This window comes from Larus michahellis, chromosome 4 (assembly GCF_964199755.1).
Source record: "Larus michahellis chromosome 4, bLarMic1.1, whole genome shotgun sequence".
Lineage (NCBI taxonomy): Eukaryota > Metazoa > Chordata > Aves > Charadriiformes > Laridae > Larus > Larus michahellis.
The window spans coordinates 68,238,580-68,262,604 of NC_133899.1; the positions used below are offsets into that span (position 1 = coordinate 68,238,580).

The window sequence follows — 24,025 nt, forward strand, 5'->3', positions numbered from 1 at the left end:
AATAAACCTGTTATTTCATCACATCTGCCTTCACCTGATTTTTACAGCTGTGAAATAAGAAGCACGTCCCAAAAGGTGTTTTTATTTCTTCCAGAATATTGAGTAGCTCCTTATAGCAACAACTGATATAAAGGTCGTAATCGCTAATGGCCAGGTTACAGGTATAGTCACACAACTCAAAAGTTTCCTTTCAGTGCTTTTGGGGGTTATTTTTGTAACATGAACTGGATAACCTAGAGAGTTATTTGTTTGGTTGTTCTAAGGGCCTATCCAGCATACTGTAATGAACATTTCTGCTTGGGACACTTAGATGTAATCTTTTCTATGACTTTCCTTTTGGTGATTTGTTTTGTTCTTTCTTGCCTGTATTCACAAGCAGTTTTCAAATGTAGGGTCCTTTAAAAGTTACTGAAACAAAAGATGTCAAAGAGGAGGAAATTTCTAAAACACTACGAAAATCACAAAGGGATTTTGTTTAGGAAGTTGCTGTACATCCTTCCACTTGAATTTTTTTTTCCTGTAACAGCTATTCAGCCATGCTTTTAATTTTATTTTTCACCTCTTGTCTTTTGTGTGTTCATTGAAATGGGAGCTGCATGTATGAATGATGCATTCACAACCAATTTGTCCAGGTTTCACGTGCTACGTACAGCTCGGCATGCTTTCTGCAAGCACATAATTTTTTTTCAACAGTGCAATTCTGTGCAGACTCAACTACTGTCCTTGTAGCTCTCAGTTTCTCTCCCCCTTATCTTTCTTACAAGTTGAGGAGTAGTTAGATATTACATTAGTCCCACCATTTATGAAGTAGTTTGCTCATATTGCTTAAGATCTAATCAGGGTGGCGTAGGCTATTGTGTTAAATACAGATTTAAGTTTCCTTGGTCTAATGTCAAGGTTCCACTGCATATTAATAACCAATAGTAGAATAAGAAGACACAGAAGAGATATATTTTCCTTTATTGTTTATTATAATACAAGAAAAACAAATCTAGAAAGCACATTTCATGGAGCACCATATTGTAACAAAATTTTGCTGGCTCTCCTACAAAGTGTATTTTTGACATTTAAACAATGACACACACATAGTCAGTACACACAGGCATCTACACCCCGCGATCTTATTAACGGCCACAGAGAGACCCCTCTTTCAAATACAGAAACACTAAGGTGCACAGAGGAATGCCAGTGTGAGGGCATCGGAACGCCAACTGAGTTAATTACTCTTTTGTTAGCGATCTTCATAAGCACACAAGCCTTCATTGTGTCACCCCAGTCTCTCTTCTCTGGACTCCGAACTGGGCCCGAAGATCACTGAATATGGATCTGGCACAGATATGGTGTAGAGTTGAACAAAACTGGCCAATATTCCCTACCTGATACCTCTTATTGCTTTGGTTATAGTACTGAAAGTCTTAAAAACTCTTAAACCTACACTCCACATCACAGAAAAGCCACTTTCACACATACAGAAATATAACCTCCCTTCCCACGCACACCTGAACGCAAAGCACTGATACCTTTTTGAGAAGCTTTGTGGGTTTCCCCACCGAGATCACCTTCATAAAAATGGTTGCATTTTATTTTTCAGACACTTGTTCAACAATATATTTTGTAAAATATTTCTTTCTTTTTAATAGGGCACGTTTTCCAGCTGTCTTAAATTTATGTCATTGTCTACACAAACAAGAGCAAAATGCTATCGTTGTCATCTGTATAAAATGTTTTACATTCATTTTATACAGTGCTTAATAAATGATGCCAAGCACAAAACAATGTAGAATGATAGCCCAGAATAGCTTTTTACCTTGCTCAAAATGAAGTACTGGAAGGTTCCCATACTAATGTTGAGACACAGTATTGGGGTCTCTATTATATACAGTAGCCTTCCAGAATACTTTCAGGCACCTATTTTGTGAGCTATTGCTTAATATGTATGTCACACTGAAGCACCTCAAGTAATACGGCTTAGTGCCCTCAAACAGTGAGAATATGAGACAAAAGCAAATCCAGCCTCACAGCAGACTAGACCAATTGTGAAGTACAATGCTGACAAGGTAGCAAAATTTCTGCCTGGACTCAAAACAACCCACTCTTACAGTAATTTTAGGTATCTGACACATGGCCACTTCTATCACTAACTGAGGACAATGCATGAAGTTTAATTTAAAACCATTTCTATAAAATGTTTTGTCAACCAACAAAATGAAGAGCTTGTATTTCTACCAGCCACTTACAAAAGACTTTTTTTCCCCTAGGCCCACTTCTCTTTGAAATACTTCCCCTGCTTTCTGACCACAAACTTTCTGGAGAAATTTAAGGATTTGCAAAATGTATTACAGTCTTGATAATCAGTGAGGCTGAACTATCTTTAAGTTTTGGGCAGGGTAATGCATTCAAGTTGCCAAGAAAGAAATGAAGTTATTGTGTATTTTTTCTTGTGGAAAATCCTTGTGGATTTCCCATTTACAGGAGCCAATTTTATAATTCTTTTATACTGTGTGATGAACAGGCATCTATGAATAACAAGACAAAATAATGGAAATTCAAAAGGAAGGAGAAAATGGCCTTGTAAAACAACTGTAACTTTAGATATGCAAAGGGGTATTAACTAACCGAATTACTAACTCAGACTCTCTCCTCCGAGCTAAAGGTATGTTTCAACAGCTGCGCTAAACATTTGGCTAGCATTTCCCGGATAAACAGTTCAGACTCCAACTCTATGACGGGGAAAAGAAGAGAGAAAGAAAAGACTTACTAGTTTAAGTTTTACAAAGGCTATGGAGTTGCTATGGATTAATAAAGTTTCAGATGACTGAAGAATAAGACACCATAGGGAAAAGATGCTGTGCTGGGTATACCAATACATATTTTCACTTGGAGTAATGTCTACAGCTTAATCACCTGAGTAAAAGGACAGCATAGCAAAACCAGAAGAGATTCAGAGACAGGCACAGAATATGAACCTGTATAAGAATGTGAATTATTGTTTGGCTTAAGAAAAAAACAAAAACTGTACTTCCATATACAGTATATAATTACTGACATTTGGAAGAAAAATCGCTCCTGTTTACACCGTTTTAGCATACAAGAGCAAGAGATGAGAATGACATTTAAAATCTGAAAAAAACATCTGTTCTTATTTGATTTTATTTGTTCTTAAACAGGATGGGTTTTGATTTTAGTATTCCCCAACTCAAGAAATATTTAGGTTTCAAAACTCAGGATCAGCTTCTCATAAGGATGATGAGACATCAATGATATCACATTAGACAAGACAAAAATAATAAGAGCCGAAGCTAATGAAAATTCCAGAAGAAATTATTGCACCTTCCCCTGAAGCATCTGATACAGTCAGAGGTAGGACACTGGATTAAACAAACTACATAGTTTGGCTATGATACTGTTTCTATGATATTAGGTTTTAAAATCTCAGTTCTATATCCCAGTTAGTCATGAAAATGAATAACAATCTTCCACACTGAGCAATGAGTTACAGTAACGTTAATGAATGGGAGAACAGAAAAATTATTATTATTCTTGGTCTTAGACATATTCACACACTACATTGGCTAAGTTGACCAACAGCCAAACAAGAAGAAATACACAATATTAAAGGGCAAATGAAAATATTTATGTATGTATGTATTTTCTGTTCTTTCCTGTGTTAATACTAATACATCATGTTCCTGACAACTGGCAAGATGAGAAATTAAAAGAACTAATTTGATTTTTGCCACTTACCCTGTTTATCTGTTTCATGTTTCTGCCAAAGTTGAGAGAAAACTTGGACAGGCCATCAGCTTATGGGTTTTCATTTATCAGCTCTAATGGGTTAGCTCATTGTAAACGTGCCTTTTTATCAGGCTTGATTAAATCATTTTAGATTTAGAAATACCTAAACTTAATGTATACTAAGTTGACAGTATCTCTTTAAACATAATTAACAATTCCTCAAACCCCTTTGTAGGAAAATTCTGCCAGCTTTTACACTCATTCACATTAATTCACACTATTTGTCTGCCCTGTTTTTCTGGGAAGGCTTTTGAGAACACAAGTCAAACAAACAGACTATCACCTCATCTGATAGCAGAACTGCAGCTAATCGATTGTGAGGCTGCAAACAACTTATCTTCCAGACAAACTAACCTAGCTATAAACTAGTTGCAGGTAAGCAGATAGCAAAAATCATCATGACTACATTTAACAGGATAAATGACAGGATAGGTTTCCATTTAAATGAGGTAAAGTTGTGTATAAATTCCCCCATCCCCAATATACATCTGTAAGGTCATTATGTCAAATAAAAATAAAAGAGAGAAATAAGTTATTTTTTTTAAAAAGCTAAAAATGAAATTACCTTTAAGTCTATTGCTAGACGGAAAGACATCAAATGGGGTAAAGAAACAGAGAAGAGAACCAGAGAATATTGATAAATGTGTGTTGTCAGCTCTGAGAACTGAGGGTTCGTTGGCATCAGCTGAGTTCTGTCTCATGATGCACGCTCTAGGAGGTTCTCGCTGTTCTGTTACAAATGGTCCAGGTTTTTTAGTTTTCAAATTGTAACGGGCTTCTTTGATCACCTTTGTCTTTTTTGGTCCAACTCCATAGATTTTAACATCTTTCTCAGCAGGCACAGGCCTGCATACTGGATACAAACATATATGTACAATTATATAGTTAATATGCTGTGCAGAGGCATCCATATAGAGTACAAATACCAGCATACAATGTTTCGTCTTGATTTGCGCAGCCAGTGTGCATGCACGATGCATTGTATGGTGGTTCCTGTAGTCTCTGAACAATAAAATATGAGGACAGTTGCCACACTCCACCCCATTTCTATGCAAAGTAGTTGCAAGCCCCTGGCTCCTCCCAGGTTGCCTGCATTGACTACAGGAGGCTAAAGAAGCGTCCCTGATGAAAATGCAGGGCATTGCCTTTCTGTGGATTGCCTTCCAAGCAGACAGGCTTCTGGCTCACCCCAGGGCCACTTCATGAGATGGGCTCCTGGGAGACAGGTCTTATCTCACCACTCTTCCTGTTCACCAGCAGCACCTTTTCACAGAAGCCTCTTCACCTCCTCTGTCCCGTAGCGAGTGCAGGAGTGGTATTTTTTTCATAGAATAATGTTTCTGTGGAGTTAGTTTTTTTGTTTTATGTTCTTTTCCTAGTTAGTGTTCATTTGACCTTACTATCAAATATGTTCTCCTGCAATCATCTGAAAGGTCTTATTCAAACCAGTGTGTTTTCTTTTTTTCCCTTTTACATCACCTTAAAGGGACACATCTGTTGACATATCTTCTGTAGAGAATGGATTTCATCTTTTGCTGAAGTTTTGTTCCAGCCAGAGCCGAACCTCCTGCAGATTGTAGAAAAAGGGGCCTTTGCCTCCAAGGTAGGCGATTTTTTGTCTCTGCACTATGCATACTCGCTCAAATGAAACCCCATAGGCCACATTGGCATTGTTGTCCATGCAGTCAGCCACCACTTGGCACTGAGGTGGCAAGGAAAAGCGCTCTAGGAGCTGGTGAGCAGCTGCGCATCGGTCTTCTTGGTTCCTGTGTTTCTTAACTTCAAACGAAGTAGGAGAGATTCCAGGGGCAGCCCAGCCATCTGACGGGTGAGCCTCATCGATGTAGACCAACAGAAAGTCAGCCACACCAGAGAACTCCTCCACCAGCTTGCTGAAGGCCGACAGCTGGCTTGTGAACGGTGGTCAGGTAGCTGAACCAAAGTTGACCACCAGTGGCCGCTCGGAGTTGGCAAAATCCAGAAGGTGGCATTTGGTTCCACACTTGCTACCGACACTCTTCCAGCTGCTGCTGCTGCCATCACTGCCCTTGGCTATGTGGATTACACTGGAGTTTGGGGCTTCTCCTCCCAGTTTGACCTGACGGCAAAACAAATTAAAATATGTCAAGTTAGTGTGACTTGCTTGTCCAGTATCCTTATGACTACTCTCTTCAAATAGATAGTCACCTGTTCAAAGAGTACACCTAAAAACCTGCATGGATACTAGCATGGGGATATAACAAATCATCACCTTCAAAAAGTTCTTCTGGTCCATCTCCATTCACAGTGCAGGGAAATGTGGCATTCCTGACAGTTATACTACTTTGTTAGAAAATTTGATCTGAGGCCTGTCTTGTCCTGTCCACTACACACATGGCCCTGTCCACCCTCACATATTTGCAGACTTTTATTTGCTTTCAAGAGACTACCTCCAATTTCTTCTAACTTTTCTCCATGAGACAAATTTTCTAGACGTGATTTTTATTCACTGCCATCCTCTGAGTTCTCTCCACTTGGTTCACATCTTCTTTGAAAAGCAGTGTTCAAAACTTCAAAAGAGTTTTTACTAATTCTCAGAATAATCAGACAATTACTTAATATATCTCACAGGCTACACCTGTTTATACATTCCAGATGTTTGCTTTTTAAGAAACATCATGACTGGTTTGGAAAAACAGTAGACTGTTGACTAAGGGTTAGCTAGTGAGAAGTTATAATGCCTAGGTCCCTTTTTCTGCCTTTCTAGTTGCTCCCCATCATGGATTTGGGCACTTCATCAGTCCAACCTGAATTTGGTGCTTTACACTTGGCCCCATTGAACCGCATCCTACATTTCAAACCATTTTTATAATTCTCCAAAATCATTCTCCAATAATCATCCAAAAGCATCGTATTCCTGATCTTCACAACACATGCAGTGCCTCTCAATTTTGAGAGGTTTGCAGATTTCATACATGTATATTCCCTTCCATCCTGCAGTCCAAGAATGAAAATACTCAAGAATACCAAACACAAGAGATATCTCTGCAGATGCCCACTCAATATATCATTTTGAGAGTGGACCATCCAAGACTGCGCTCTCCAAAGGGCTTTCTAACCACTTTGCCATCATTTCATCAGTGATTGAGCAACACATTTTCTACTATTGCAATGTTTCTCTAGAAGATGACTGGGGAAAAAGCAGCAGAAAAGGGGAAAAGTTTATATGATGGCTGAAGTAGGATGAAGTGAAAGCGAACTGTTCTCAGCTCTAACCCCAGCTCTAACTCAGACCCAACAGGCAATTGTGAAAAAGTCATTTTGACTGATGGTTTCTATTTCCCTGCCTATAGAAAGAAGACAGAATATATACATCTCACAGAAATGACTGCCAGAATAAGGTGGAGCCTGCAGAGGGCTCCAAGATCCTTAGCTGATAACTGCTATAGAACCACAAAATATTATTACATAAGACAATTAGTTTTTAATGAGCTGTGCCACGGCAATTCCTATGTATCTGCCTTTAACATCAAGCTCTAGTACAACAATGCAATTATCCTTTTTTATTTCTCTGACACTCTCTATCTCTCCGTCTCCTCTCTAGTTGGTTATATTCAGAAGCATTGCTTTGAAGGAAACATACAGGGCCAAATTCTGACATCTTTCATATCCTATTTCTTTCCTTCTGAAGCTAGACTCCAATTGAAGTCAACAGAAGTTAATGCTGAATGAGAACTGTGTAAAAACTGAAAAAATAACTGACTTTTGGTGCAATTCTATTCTACATTAGATTAGAGGGTATCCTGGTGAGTCAGATAACAGTAAGAAACGGAGTTAACAGCTGAATACTTAACTGATGCAATTGCTGCCACACGCAGATCCAGAGGCATGTCTATTGTAGGTTCTGGATCCTCCAATTCTCCCTGAGAAACCTGACTACCTTGAACAAATCTACAGTTATCCATGACTCCGCATTATTTCATCAGAATAGCAATAGAAGCAAGAGTCTAACCAAAGCAAAGTTTGTAAGACACTGCCCTTAAAGCTGCCAGACTTCACAGCTACATGAGAAGGTCTCACAGCATGTTGGCACATGATACAAACATTTTGACCATTTTCTATGGGGCAAATTGAGACACAACTGTGCTGCCATTCACTCTGTGATCAGCAAGGAAGAGAGACACAGAAAGACAGACAGCTTGAGACCCACAAATCTCTGTAGGCCAAGCAGGAGGTGATCATGCCACTGGGAGCAGGGGATGTGCAGCTGGAGCTGCACCACAGGCAAGGGAAGCAAGAGATGCCCCAGGAAAGCACAGCCCCTCGTGGCCCCTCTCCCTGTAAACCTGCATCTGCAGCATCACTATCTGCTAGATCCCTGGTAACAGTTAAAAAAAAAAAAAAAAAAAAGCCTTGTGCTCGTTTGCCTTTGAAAGCAAGTGAGGTTTGAAACAGCTGAGTTTAGAACCTGCTGTGTGAGTGGGCTGTCCATTGAACTCAAGGAAGGAAAAAGCTGTATCCCAGTTTTTGAGAAGAAAAGATCTCTCTCTCTCTTTGAGAGAGGCAGGCTGAGATTCAGGCTGTAGCATTTAAGAAGCAGCATTAAGCACTGCAGCTTTTAAGAAGTGCTGCTACAAGCCACCTACACCTTAGCAGGTTGTAGGTACTCTTCTGTGCTGCTGTTGAACATCTCATTTCTCTCTGCTATTCTGTGCAGTAAGATAGGCAAGGCAGGAGCAAGGTAAAGGGCCAGTCTTGAGCAATAAATACACAGGTCAAGATTTGGCAGCCGTATAAAATCACCTTGAGGGCTGCATTCAATCCATAAGCCAGCTAGACAACTCAGCATTTAGTAACTACCAAAAAAGGGAACACATCTCAAGAAACACAACAGCTGCACAAACACTATATCCCTCTTTACCTAGAAAGCAAGAAGTTCTTGCACTACCAAGCAAATGCTTTTTCAGAGCTAGCTTGCCCAAAATGTGCCTTTTGGGCAAAGCCTGACATGTAAGTATCTGTGCTGCACCCACTCCCTGGATGAATAATGGACCTCAGTATTTAGGAGTGTGCGCTCATCCAGTCAAAGAAAAGAAGTAATAACATGTGATTTATCTCATAAATCACAATTAAGCAACACACTTCGAATTTCTGATATTTGCTGGCACTCTTCAGAGGAGAAGAAAAAGAAAGGTATAAACGACAGAAGCAACTAAAACTCAGCAATGAACAGAGCTGCTCAGGAGACAAGAAACATCTGAGCAGCTGTTTCCCCTCATTCTTCTGGTTTTATTTTAACAAAAGTATTATGACTGAAAATACTCTAACGAACACTTGAACTGGGAAACCAGTCTGCTTCTTGATCATACTTAAGTATAAAGGGAGGTTACATATTGTAATCTCCTCATTACCAACTCAGGTCTACCAAACGCTTCTTTTCCTAGGCAAGTTTGCAAATCCTGAAGGAACAGACTGACAAAACAACTCCCATCAAACACCAGCACGGGAATGACCTTCAAATACTATTTAACATTGATACCGAGGCTGGCAACGTATTTCCAACAGTGCAAATTTGCATCCTGTCTCTCCTACCCCTTATTGACCAAACAATAGATGGATTTAGGAAATAAAGTACAAATATGTCCCACGTCACCTTATAGCAGTTTCTCTTCATTTCCCACAGCCATGAAGTAAGTCTCATGGCCGCAGGTTACCTATCATTTTAATTTTTGTTTCTAGGAGTGCTTGTGGTGTGTTTTTTCCCCTTAATGAGACATCCTTGCCAAGCAGGCATTCAGGAGGCATTTTCTGCTCTTGTAGAGGAGTAATTAGGTCGGTGCCTTGTTCCATGCCAGTGTCAGGCACTCCAAAAAGCAGCCCTGCCCAGTCGTTAATGCTTAAACATAAGCAGCGGCATCTCCACTAATTGGTCTTGATGAAGCGCTGACGTTCCCATAGGGACTCTTTATTTCACCAGGCTCGGGAACCCGATTGACACAGGGATGACAATATCATCCTTGCTGATCATCTGCATTGTAGGCCTTGGCTGTCTTCTTTGTTGTTATTTATTGAAAGAAAAAATAGCTCTTGGAAAAGAAAATCAACGCAATGAGAAAACAAACAAAAAACCCCATGTATTCAGCCAAACCGCTTTTGAAATCTTACACAAAGGCAGGCAAAATATAAATTCTGAGAAACAAACTAGCAGAATTCCCCTCACACGCGATCCAGCATTTCTATAATCACGTACTGATGTGCGTGAATATTGGGCATTTGGCGCCAGCCTTCTGGATGAGGTGGAAACCGGGCAGCGCGCAGGCATCCCCTCCCACGCAGCCTGCATGGGACGCGCAAGGTAGGCCAACCAAAACCGAGAGCCAGCCCGGCCATCAGCAAGAGCAAGCACCAGCCTGACACCAAAGCAGTGACTCGCATCTTTTCTGTGAATTTTGTGTTTGCTTGACAGCCTCGGTACTGCGGCTCCTTCTCCGAGTCTGCACGCAGAGTGAAATGGGAACAAGGTGGCTGATGCTTTAGCACGCAGACTGCAAAATGAAGGAGACTTAGGAGCGGGAAAGAAAGCCCTATTCATAAACTACGGGCTAGAAATAGCACATACTGCTAACTTTGTTGTACATTCTCCATGAGGACTAGGAAAAGCCCCACGGACAAAACATCACCGCCTCATTTACCTTTTCTCTCATTTTGCTTTTATCAGCTTTAGCATAACCCTCCTGGGATCCTGTACACTGGAATACGGCTTTCATTCCCTGCATGAGGGATTCTCAAACAGTTTGGCAGACTCATCAGGCTGTGTAAACCCCCTAAAGAAAATAGGTGTTGCCAGACAATTAGCAGTCTGTGATATTAGCCATTTAAATATGGACATGCTGTGTTCGGGACTGGAGTCCAGTGATTGGTAATGAACTGAGTCCCCGGAGCTTTTTGCTCCTTTTCAAATTCTCCACTTTACTTTGATTTGATCCCATTCAGCCAAATATAGCCTCTGAACAGCCTGATATTTCCCAGTGCTTCATCCAAATCATAATCAGACTCTGGCTGGAGAATTATACAAATTATTGTTTTCTTCATTTACATGACCCAGAGTTGTGTAGCAGATAAAAATTACAGGAGGCCCTTGTCTGAAGTAGCATACGGGAGTGGGAGTTCTTCATTTGTCATGGGGAGGTGGCAGCTTGCTTTATGAGACTCGACTACCCGAACTGGAGAGCAGAGACTCGAGTTCTGCCAGAGTCCTGAGTCTTTATTTAGGATCAGGTGTGTGGAGCTGAGGGAGGGAAGTGGGAGACAAATTAAAAGGGCACAGTCCAGATAAAAATAACTAGTCAAATGCTGCTCTCTCTATTTAAAAGCTGCCAGTCCCACAAATGAGCATGCATGGCAGAGGGAAAGCATAAAGGAGCCTTTTGCCTTGCTCTCTTGTAAAAGAAAATGGATAATTTTAGTTCCTCTGATCAGGGAGCCTACAGTAAGCTTCTTAAGGGCTTACGTTTCCCTCAAGATGGGAGCATGGCCTACCACATCGTGGCCTCTGGGCCACTGGCTGCCCTTGTGGACTCTACCTACAGGTGACAGAGGCCTTCACCAGTCTTTGTTCGTCAGCATGTGGAGGACATTTATTATTTTTGTTAAACTCAGCTTCAGCACTGTGTGAATACACAGTGGTGGTTTTGTTGGAGAGGCAGAGCTGGACACAAAGACTGGTTACGCTCCTTTTCCTGGGTGGTGCTCGTTAGCTAATTTTCTGTGTCTACCACAGCTGAAGGGGGTTTTCACAAGGATTTGACAAAAAGGCAAGCAGTCCTTTCATTTCAGCCAGTTTTTTGCACCCGGGTGAAAATGGAAGACTGCAGAGAGGTGGTGTGGAAGAAATGAAGTTAGATCCGGAAAAAGGAAAGGGGTAGGATGAGACCACATGTGGGATAGAGACGTCATCTTCCTTTTCCTACCCTTTGTCTGCCTCGAGTGTTTGAATTGTAAGCTCCGTGGGACAAACCGTCTGCCCCTCTAGTTTCGGACACTGCCTAGTACAATGGGTCCCTAGTCTAGCTTGGTCCTCAGACACTACTATAACAAACATGATTATATATTAATAATAATGACAATGTTTTAATAATAATAATGACAATGACAAGCCCAAATCCTGTTGAATTTATGTTCCAAACACTGCAAGAAAGGTTTTAATTGTGGTTTTGTTTTGTTTTTCTCACTTCTTTCATGATTGTTTTCATTTTAAAATGTCAATGAAAACAGTTCCGCTAAGGCTGAACTTTGTAAAACCAATGAAATATTTTTAATACCGCACAATGCCTAGTTCTAAACCCTGAAACTATACAACATGCTCTCTTTGGGACAGCACTTATTTCACAAATTCCCTTTATCACTGTCAAATCACTGCAGAGAGAGACACTTCCTTACCTTGCCAGACAAAATAAACGTAAAATAATAAGTATAGAGGTTATGTCTTTGTTCCAACCTTTAAAAGATTTCCTCAAAAAGCAAAGAGTTACTGGACAGACAAACAGCAGGTAAAAAAGGATCATGCTGTTATATTACTTTCACATATAGCTATGTGATAATACTGTGCAGCATGCACTTAACATGACGTTTTTGGGGCTGTCCTGCTTTGCATACTGATTTTTTTTTTTTTAGGAATAAGTGTACCTATCAAGCAGGCAAAAGTGGCCAGAGGTAATTTAATTGTGCCTCCCTGAAATCTCAGGAAAATCCCACTGGGTGTTTACTGAACCAGTCTACTTGCTGCTACATCCAGAGCTAGGCCTCGGCTGTGAAGCTGGCATCCTGTGCCAACCGTTCCCTCCATGCTGGGTCTGTCATGCCAGAGCTTGCTGCTGGCCCGCTCTAAAGACAGTAAAAAGCTGCGCAAGTACATACACACACCCATCACCATCCATCGCTTGAGATACCAGCATCCTTCTGAGGGCTGCAACGTACATTTACACACACGTGTGTATATGCACACATGCATGTTACCCCCATGGGTGCACCACCGCATTCCTAAGCATTGGTCTGCTTCAGGGAGAATGCCATTAAAGTCTTTCCCCTAACTCCCTTGCACTTAGGTGGAGAAGAGGGAGGATTTCCCCTAGGATAGCCTCACAGCTCTCTACTGGAGAGCAGGAACGGTGGCTCTGCGTTGCTGAAACACAAAGCTCATATCTGTCATTGGAAAAGCTCCCAGCGCGAGGCCTCACCACTGGGCACTGCTAATGGGTGCAACTGATTTTGTATCCATTTTAAAAGCATTTTGAGATAACATTTTCTCACCTTTGGAATCCTAGAAAGCAGATTCATCACAATACTAAATGAATCATGGAACTTAGCAGGTAAAAAAAAAGCTTTTAGAAGTAAATACGATGGGTTTTTTTCAAAACTACTTTAGCTTTTTCTCTGGATTTCTGTAAGATATGTGACACATTCAGTATACATGCTGTGGGCAAAAACAAATGCCTGACTGGCATTTGTACACATGGCCTAAATAAATCATGCCGAAGGCACGCTAACAGCTTCCCAAAAGTGTCTTTTTCTCTTATCAGTAGGTGTGGTTGCATTTGTATCTATACATGTGTATACATACACACATATATATGTGTACACATATACAGAGAAATGAGAGTGGACTAACTCCTGAAGGAGCAGATTATGTATGCCTCTGTGTGTATTTTTGCATTTATACACATACATGTATATGTATGTACATATATAGAGACAGATACACACACGTAGATGTATCTCTATATATACAAACACATATGTGTCTGTAGGTATTTACACTTTCATACATACATGATTTGCTCTTCAGGAGTCAATCCACTCATTTCTGTAGATAAACAGAGCACAACAGCAAATTAGAAAAATAACACTTAAATAAAATAATGTCACTCTTTCCATTATATGAAGCTAATGTAACTTGACTACTAGCTCTATTTATCTCTGTTATGACAATTAGCTTGGTCCTAAAGACTCCCTTGTTGTAACAGTAAGGCACGCTTGCCTCTTGGGAAAGAATAGGAGGAGGATGTTCTATAAATCACAAAACTGGTGCAGTGTAGACAACATCAACACTGAGTGTGACAGATACTGAACTCAGAGCTAAGGAAGCAAAAAGAAATATATTAATCATTGATAAAATTTACATACGAGAATAAAAATGAACACAAGATCAATCATTTTGATTCCAGTGGGACTGTAAAATGTGGAGAAAACAAGTCATGTAGAAAGTTCCAATAAAAAAGAAAAAGATACTGAATATACTCTACATACAATACAACAAGCTCTGCATTGCTTCCCCAATGAGGATGTTAAAATCTTCAGCTGTTGCTGGGTAATCTTGCCTATGAAATAATAGCCCTAACAGAAAAGTCATATGCCATAATACCTAATAACAACAAAAATGAGAACAAAGGCAAGTTGAAATTTGGGTAAGACATTCAAAAGCTTTTCTAGAAAGGAAAATGCATCAGAATAGCTATTTTCAAATATATTCTACTGTAACTATTCCAAGATCATTGTACACACTATTCTTGGAACAAAAATCACTTAGTTCTGGGACAGTGTGCTTTTACTACAAGAAAGGCAGAGCTCCTTTCTTGTAGTAAATTTATTCTAATCCAGAATCTAGTATCTACCCACAGAGTTTTTCTGAAATGGCTTCCAGTAAATTTTTCTGTGAATAGAAATTTTACATCAAGTACTTTTGTGGAAAACACTATGAAATGTACTCACAAAGAGTTCTGTGTAAGTGACACAAAACATAGTAAAACCAAGCATAGTTACTGCTTTAACCCAGTCTTCTGCTATCTAGCAGTCTAGCTTTGGTTTATCTCAGACATCTGCAGTTCTGGTACTCTAGCAGAAAAATGGTGACTGCCTCATAAATACTCCAGCTTAAGCACCTGCTTAAGTTCTTTGATAATACCTGGCATCAGCTAGCAAATTGGAGCAATAAGAAATCATGGTTATGGTATCAACTGCATTTTGCCAGGCTGTTTAGTATAATGATTCCATAACATTTTCATTTCATACCCTCACTGGTGGGCTAAAATTAAGATAACAAAATTGGACAGTCCTATTCAGTATTTAGAAAAAGATAATTTAAGGAAAAAGTTGCTTTGTGGGACAATCGTTGATATATTTCATTATTTCTTGTGCTTTTTAAACATGCCAGAAAGCAGGGTATACTTCAAATTTTTTCATCTTTACCAATACAGCTTTCCAGCTGAAACTTTTTTTCTTTCTCTTTCTTACAGAAATAGCAGAAGATTCTCCTCTATTGTGGAGGTGATGGCTCCTCTTCTCCTAATATTACTCCTCAGTTTATTGTGTCCCCTCTATAATTTGATTTCTACACTTATCTACCTTTCTGTGACAATCAAGGGTTTCCAATGATCTTCTGTCCTTATGGCCCATAATTCTATTAAGGAAAACAGAGCCTTTCCATGAATGGGTTTTTTCCTCTTTTTGGAAGAAGGTGATAAAATTTGCTTATGTCTATATGCATGTTTCGCTGAGTTCACTGAGGCCCAGAATTCATTCTAGGGACCTTAAAGCCTCATTAGCCTGAATGGGTAGGTCATTTAATGGTGATAAGGGAGAGTTTTTAATAACCAAAGTTCAAGGTATGTGTTTCATTGCCAGCACCAAAAATAGCACAGAGTCATCCTCCCTGTAGCTTCTATGGTTGACACAGACAGTTCTGAGAAAAAGGCAAAGTATGACTTTGGAAAGTACGGAAAGGCATGCAACATCTTTATTTTAAATAATTTTGTGTTATTTAAGCAAAGTGAGATTGAAAATATCTCATGGATATAAGGTTCCTCACAGCTCCACACCTTCTCCAGACCCTGGGCCACAAACAGGTTGCAAATGTGAGAACTGAAAACTTGGCTGTTTCAGAGCCGTGCTACCACCTTCCACTGGAGCCTTGACCAAGTCGTGTGCTAACTGTCCTCCTGCCTTGCCTCGTCTGTAAAATGGGAACAATTGTGTTCATCAGTCCATTTAACAAGGCCACTGTAAAATTTACTTACTAATGTCTGTGAAGAGACTCAAAACAGAAACTAGAAGGGCTAGGAGAATAGAGAGCTTCATTCAGCTTTACTTTATTTGGGTAGCCAGCTGGCCGATTTCTAGGGTGGCATTAAGAGGTTGACCCATTTGGCAAAAGCTAATGTTATTTATATTTGTCTTACACTGAAAATTAATGACCCCGTGGCTTGGGTTTCAGGCTAAGCTGCTTGTATTCCATATTACAAAGCCAGCAAACACCAACACCACCAGCTCTTCACATCTCTAGGTAAGGGTAAACACAAAAGCCATTGTGGAGGAGTGAAAGGGGAGAAGGTGATAGAAAAAGAAATATTTCAGAAGATGCACAGCTATCATTTGGATAGAACCCCTATGACCTCATGACATCACATGGGATATGTTAAATTAGATGGTCTAAATAAGACAACACATTAACAGACTAAGCACTGTTTTGGAAGCCACAGGGCTCTGAATCCAGTTTTTCTACTTACTAACTGGGTGGCCTGTGTAAGAAATTTCATCTTTTTGGGTCCACCTTTTCAATCTATAAAAGGGAACTATAACTACCTCATGAGACCTGGGCAGTACCACTGGGTAATGTTTGTACAAAACTTAAAAGAAAAAAAAGAGTGCATGTTGCATAACTGCTATTGGCTTTATTAACTTAAATCATCAGGTAGCTGTCCCTCTGCTAGTCAAGTTCATTTTTAATCTCTGACATGTCCCTCCGTCACTGCTTTCATGAAGAAAAATGGCTCAACTGTTTCACTCCGTGCCCAGTTTTACTATTAACTGGATGCTTCCTCCAATATAACAATTAACATATGAGTAATAGAAAATGCCAGTGTAATGACAAAGGTTCATTTCTATCTTTTACGCTAATTAAAACAATTCTATCTATGTTACATAGATGACATCTATCTATGTTGAGCTCTATCTGAAGATGCAGCCTTGGCATAATCTCTGAGGATCTCTCCTGGCAAACAATCAAACAACAGCTGTGAAAACACCTAGAGCGTTTTACAGTTACACAAAGATCTTGAAATACTTCATAATCACGAAGAATATTATCTGTAGTGGTGGGGAAACTGAGGCACAGCCAAACTAAGTGACATGGCCGTGGCTGCAGAGAGAGTCAGTGGCAGAGCAGAGAGACAGCAGCTCCGGAACCTGCGGAACCCACAGCCCCGACCTGAAAAGCACTGCTGCTTTCAGCTTCCACCTCTCCCACCAAGCTTAACATCAAACAGGAGCTAGCCTGCACCGCACGGAGTCGTTCCCTTCCCTTCCCTTCTCCCTTGCCAGCACGGATGTCCAGCAGAGTTTACCCACCCCGACCTGCCAGTCCCCCATCCCCGTGTACCCACCTGCTTGTAGGCGTCCAGGAGGAAGCTGTTCCAGACGCAGCGCAGCCCCTCCGAGGTCAGCATCCTCCGCCACTCACCGCGCCCGGACTTAGACCGGCTCAGAAACAGCACCATGTGCTTCAGGAGGATCACAGAGTCATAGAGCGCAAGGAAGAGGCAATTGGAGAAAAAGACCGGCAAGATCTGAAGCGTGATCAGCAAATCCACACTTAGCAGACCCATCTTCCTCGCGGCTCCTCTTCAGCCCGGTGCCTTCAGCTCCCTTTTTTGCCTTACACCCTCATTTAAAAAAGTAAAAGAAAAAGCATTTCAAAAGCCTCGTTACCCCTCTCTCAGCCTCTCTCTTTAAAATGAGCAGAGATAGTTAAATATGAGCAGGCTGGTTAAAACCGTAACTGCATGATACTCATTCAACGCGGAGCTGCTTATTTTTCAGAAACTAAGATGTTAACAAAAATTCTTCCCTTAACCAGGAGACCTGATTTTGTTGAAGAGAGAGGCAGCTGTGTTTCCAGTTCCCCGCAGTTACAAAATTTAAGCTGAGGCTGTTAATTGTTAACTTTCCTGCACTATCCCATTGTTCCTCAGCTATTTAAGCACTAAGCAGACCTCTCATTTCGGTGTCAGTAAAGCTAGCTACCAGGTGCAACAATACTTTTTTTTAAAAAAAAGGTTTATGTACATAAACTTTCTGTTCCTTCCTCTCTCTCTCTTTCCCTCTCTCTCCCCCCCCCACCTCCCCCCCGCCTCTCTCTGTTCCTGCCTTCCTCCTCTCGCCCTCTCTCTTGCTATCTGCCTATGGTGCAAAGTGCTTTCCCCTCTGGAGTCCTAGCTTGCTTCCCTGAAGCCTTTTATACATTCCCTAGCTAATTGCTGCAATAGAGAAATGAAACCCTAATCTCAGTAAAGATCTTGACGTCAATGTAAAAGAGGGCTTTACTTTGGCCAGGACTGCAGTGAATAGAAAAATGAAATTCTCAAAACTTTTTTTTTTTTTTTTTTTTTTTTTAAGAGAGAGGAGAAAAAAGAGAGACAGCACGGGTGGAACTTTGCTTTGCTTTGAAAAGGAAAAAGAAAAAAACCAATATGCTTCTGACTGCTCTTAAGAAATGTTTTCAAATTTTGGAAAAAGTATTTTAGTATGACATGGAAGGTGACACAGCAACACAGGCTTCTGTTGTCAATGATTTTTTTTTCCATGGCTGTTTTTTTTCCTTTGCCCTTTTGTCTTTTCCAGGAAGGTGTGTGAGTTGATGCATCCCAAGAAAGGGCACATTTCTGTACATTTTCCTCCCACCTCCATGAAGTACAACATTTATAGTGTTTAAATATCTTTTGTTGTCTTCTTGGTATTTAAGGAAACATAAGTAAACACCCAGCACTGACAATCTACTGATGTGTAAGAGAAGAAGACAAGAAAGAGAAAAATAAAGTTTTTAAAGGATTTGAGGTTTTTAAGTTAAAGTTCCCTGCTTAAAATCAATATGCTACAGCCTCAAATGCTGTTAATTAACTCAGCTTCAAGGACTTTAATATTCCCCTGTGATAACTATTTACATCCACTAGTCTAATAAGGATAACTAGCTTTTGCTTAAAAGCTTACTAAAAAAAAAACCAAAAAAAGAAAAAACCAGAAAGAAAGAAGTTTCCTCTGGCAGAGCCATGTGTGCTTTAACAACCACAAGCATCCCCTGCAGCCCCATGCTGAAGGTTTTCTTTGTTCATTTGCACTTCTCTTTGTTTCACCTCTTTAGTCCAATATTTAGTTCTCTTTCCATGTGATTTTTGGGGGATTTTTTTTTTGGTACAGTAGACAGTTGTGGTTGGGTGTTTTTTTTTAAGCATGGTTCTAACTTCCTTAGGTAAATATTTCATGTATTTCACGTTGCAGACATCCATAATTTTGATTTTGGATGGATGTCTTCCCTATGTGCTTATGTAGGCTCTCCTCACCAGATGAATTTCATTCCCAGAGATGCCAGCATGATACCTAACCTCTGTCAGCTCACATCCTTGATGGGTAGAACAAGCTTCCTTCACTAATATATCTTAGTCGTCATCAGTCATCACCATCCTTTCACTGCTAGCAACTGCTGAAGGTAAACACCATCAGTTTTCCCTACTCTGGGGTCTTTCATTTTCAGATATTGTAATATCACTTGGGCTGTCGTTATACTAGGATGCATACCTCTAGAAAGGCCACCCCACATCTTGTCTCGGGCTTGCCAAAGAAAAGGTTGTTTAGGTAGCACAATATCAGGCATTTGCAAAGATATCACCCAGACAGGATATCTTGCAGCAAATGTTTACCCAAAGAAATAACTTTAAAAGGTTACGCACATTAAACCAGTGACCTTCTGCATTACTAGCATAAACAAAAAAAAAAAAGGAACTGAGTTTCTTTTTTTTCTTTTTCAAACTATAACAAGTTTTAAGTCAAAATGTTGGTGATGACAGTGTTCCATTGCCATAGAAAGGACTGCAACCTCACAGATCTGGCTTTATTACTAAAACTTGCAAAAACACGTTATAAGTAGGCATTTATGTATCCCCACACATGGATGAGTCAGTGTGCTCATGTCATGTGAGCACAACACAGGAACAAGGGTCCCCAGAGCTGCTAAACTAGCTTACTGTCTGACCTCAGGCAAGCATATGTAATCACTTGATTACAAGCACTCTTAAGCCTAGATTACTCTTCTGTAGATCCACCACTAAAACATACATGATTCTGACAGGGAAGGTCCCCTTCCTTTATTTTGGGAAGGTTTGTTAAAAGGCAGGCCTGGAGATTGTTGATGACGGTGCCAGATGAATCATCGGCCATTGTTTCTGAGAACAGTTTGCAAACAGCTCTGAGGACAGTCTAGCTCAGGCTCTTCCTGTTCCCCGGAGGTAAAGTCAGGCAAGAACCTATGCTGGGAACACGATGTATTCTGGGTTCCTGTGAAACAACTGCCCCTACCCACAACGTGCTTCATGGGTGAAGAGGTTGTTTGTAAGACAGCTGGAGACCAGACGGCTACAGAGCTTTGAAGTGCATTGGAAGCTGAGCAGGAAGCCCATGGAGCACTAGTGTGAGATGCTATTTCAGAGTTACTACATCACCTTCCTTGCCTATAAGGCAGACTGTGTGTTTTGAGTTAAACAGAACTACCGCAGATTGTATATTTGAGAGCTTCAGTCAAGAGATGCCGATAACTGCCTCATCCAACCATAAAGACAAAAATCTTTTTGCCATTTTTGCCACAAAAAGACATTTTTTGCCATTGCTGTCTTCAGAAGCAGTCTGTCCCTGCAGGGCACAAGCACTGCTTCTCAGTTTGACAGAGTACAGCAGCCCTCAACAGAGGAAAGCATAATCCCTGCTGCTTCTCATTGATACCACTTCTCTCCTTGAACACAATTATCCTCTGTGTTTATTTCTCTCGGACGTCAAAAATACGAAGGAAACCACTATTTCCATCTTTTGTGAAAGATGGGTCCCTGTAGCATAATCTCAGTGTTGAAGCCAACAGACTCTTATTATTTCCCTGAAGACCTTCATGAAGCAAGGAAGAAAGGCTAGATCTTTCAGACCTCAAGGCATTAAGAGATCCTTTACTCTCTTCAAGCAAAACTGGATAAATTTGATACGTGAGGAAGAATTAGGCAGGGTTGAAGATACGCATGAAAGAACTGAGATAGGGTTCAGCTAAAGCTCGTTTCAGTTACCTGCTGTGCCATACCTTCCTATATAATTTGGGCACAGCCCTACAATGTACCTCAGTTCTCCATCAGCAAAAGAAAATAAAAGTCCTCCCGTAATCTAAGGAGCAGTCAGGTTCAGTAATGGGAAATTAAACATATCATCCATAATTTGTCAAGGTGGAATGAGCAAAGCCAACAACATTAAAGCATTCACTGTTACTAGACCTTGTATGTGGCTAAAGTCAACAGTATCGGTATAGATGTTCATATTCTGTAATGTTTATAGAAATCAGTGCCATCAAAACCGTATCCATGCATAGCTTCGTGTTTCTTCCCAGTTTCAACCACAGTAGCATGAAGATTAGGACACAGACAGCTACTACGTTTGTTTACTGCAACTCTCTTGATAACTGTGCCTAGACACAGGAAATTTGAGGGGGAGCTCCTACTGCTCAGGCCACTTTCTCTGATCTCGTTTTATACTGGATCCATACTAGCTTTCTGCGTGTCAGATAGTGTATTTTACACCCTTCACATGATTGCGTAGGTCTTTACTTGTGTGTGGCTGAACTACCTGTGTAAACTGCCACGGCACTCAATCGCACTGTATCTAGGTACCTAAATGCAAGACCCTAGAGCCAAAACCAAGCAGACTGATTGGTATTTTGGTTACTCAGCCCTATTTTCTCAGACTAAGCAAGACCATCTTGAATGCAGTTACTCTTTGCAACACAGCTGGGAAAGGGTACCTCACAGTGACAGGCAAGCAAGGCTGCTGCTCCGGTCCTACCCCCAGGAGGTTCATGGGAGAGATCATCCCAGAGGATTCAGCACAACCTGTGTGCCTGCCTTGTTGCTTCTCACCGCTTTCACTGCCAAAAACAAAGAATGAAGCTTTTTGTTTCAGAGCTGGTTAGTGTGTCCATGAGCTTATCCCTGGAGAATTGCGCAGCTGCAGATTGATATGGCGAGAGATGGGGAGGAGAAAGTTTAGCTTAGCTTTGCCTCTCTGGCCCTGGGCAAAATTTGTTTATTACAGCCAACAAGAATTTGTACCTCTCGTAAAACTGCATTTTTTCTCTTTGCCAAAAGAGAAAAATCTGCCCCTTCTCTCAGCAACAATTCCCTTACTTAAAATGCCATGGAGTGTTGACTGACTGTCTATTTCCACTTTTTGATTAGGATCAGCAGCATCTTTTCTTAAAGAAATAATATCTCCAACGAAAAAATAAAATTTTTCAGGCAAGTCTCAGTGATACCTGGATGGATTACCCACGGTGCGGATTCACCAGGCCCTGCCTCCCTCCGTCACTCCTGGCCGCAGCACCACGTCTGAATGGAGCAACGTTCATCCCGCTGGCACCCAGCCCCATTCTGCCTGCTTAAAGCTGCCTCTGTTCTCTACAGGAATCCGCTCCCCAGCCTTTCAAAGGTGAGCGCACTAAATATATCCTTACTGCCTAATTTATTTACCTTTTGTACCAGCCTTGGTTTTGTTTTATTTGGGTTATTCTACCGCTGCCATTATGCTGCATAATTGAGAGTTGATTATTCTGTGAAACTGGCAGCTGTGAGAGGTGCTGATTTAATAGCCCGGAAGACCTGATTCCTCAAGTTTATCTGCAGTGGGGCTGAGGACAGGTAATGAGAATGCAAACTGCCCACAGGAGCAGGTCTCTGTGGCAATTTGGAGGGCAGTCGCTGGAGCAGGAGAAGGAAGCCAGCCTCACTGCCCACTCGGCCCACAAGGCAACACTACAGTTAGAGGGCATTTCATCCAATAGATGCCAAAGTGAGAGAGTACTCAAATGAACTAAGGAGGAAAAAGGCCATGCACTTGGGATGCTTCTGGATAGGGGAAGAACAGAATATCCTAAGAGATGGCAAGTTATACCTAGATTCTGGGTATAACTGAGGCTGTCTTACAGTCAAACCACAGTGCTTCAGAAAGACTGAAGTGCAGGAGGAGAACTGGGACTGCTGATGTCTCTGCAAAACCTGTTCTGTAGACTTCAAAGCTGTCAGTCTGGCACCTTCTAAGAGCCTGCGTTCATTGTGTGACAGCAAAGTGAAATAATTGACTCGTGGGTGTGGGTGTGTAATAGTGACAAATTTGAGGCTAGAAGAATTCCCCACATCCCTTGGCTAATGATCCCCAAATTTCTATGCAAAACGAAAATAATCTCCCTGTTTCAATAAACTACAGTGAACAAACCTGATGCTAAAACACACCTGGCTGAGTCAGACTTAATTTTGGAACAAAACAAAACACCCTGCCCACCCTAAAGATAAGGTAGCTTCTCTTAAGAAAAACAGGAGAGCTGGTCTATGAATAAGGACAATCAGAAGACTTTGTCAGAAGAAAGATCAGTCAGCCCAAATACTCTTGAGTATTGCACAAGAAGAGGAAAAAAAGACATAAATGTATTGAACATTAGAAGAGAACAACTTCATCTGCTTGTAGATTCTGTAAATTACCTCCCAAACTCCCAAGAGAAGGTGGGACTAGAATTTAGTCTTCCACGCATATTATTGTCCAGGTGAAGGATATGTATACGGGAATCTCATATGGCTGCCAATAAGTTATGCTGTTAATGTATTCCTACCCATTTAAAACACCAGAGAAGGGGGGGGGGGGCTTTTTCTTCAGTGTATCCCTCTAGAGAGCTCCTAATCCAGCGTGTTTCAGTGGAATTAAATAAGGTGTGCATCCTTGTCGTTCTTGTCGCATGTTTGTACATGAATTTCAGGTGCTGATGATAGCTATGCATGACCCAAGCTTTCAGTCTTCCTCCTTCACAGTAGAGGCAGAAATGCTGACATACCACAACAAAGGTTCTTATTGTTATATTTCTAGTTAAGTCAGAAACAGAAATTGCCAAGAATCCCATTTTCTTGAACTTGAATCCTATTCTCTGACCTTTCTTCCCAAACCAAGACAATTAGATAGTTCAGACCTTATGTGGATCAAGAACTGAGGTTTCCAGTCTTTATCAAAAGATATCCAGCTAGAAGAAAAACAGGCAGTCACAGTACCTCCTTATAGAAAGTCTAATATAAAAATTGATGTACTTTGCCCCAAATATTCAATTCCCTTCCAATCTGGAGCACTGGAACACACAAAA

General features: G+C 40.8%; 1 protein-coding gene across 2 annotated transcripts; it reads right to left on the bottom strand.

Annotated features, from left to right (window-relative positions):
• Positions 1–943: 943 nt before the first annotated feature.
• Positions 944–18,032, bottom strand: DIO2 (iodothyronine deiodinase 2). 2 transcript variants are annotated; one of them, XM_074585428.1, is made up of 2 exons: positions 17,211–18,032; positions 944–5,893 (listed from the first exon to the last, which is right to left on the bottom strand). In XM_074585428.1, the coding sequence occupies exons 1-2, from the start codon at positions 17,430–17,432 to the stop codon at positions 5,276–5,278; spliced, it is 840 nt and encodes a 279-aa protein (XP_074441529.1). In that variant the 5' UTR covers positions 17,433–18,032; the 3' UTR covers positions 944–5,275. The 2 variants fall into 2 exon arrangements, with proteins under 2 accessions (XP_074441529.1, XP_074441530.1); XM_074585429.1 differs by having other exon boundaries at positions 5,321–5,893; positions 17,211–17,580.
• Positions 18,033–24,025: the final 5,993 nt, after the last annotated feature.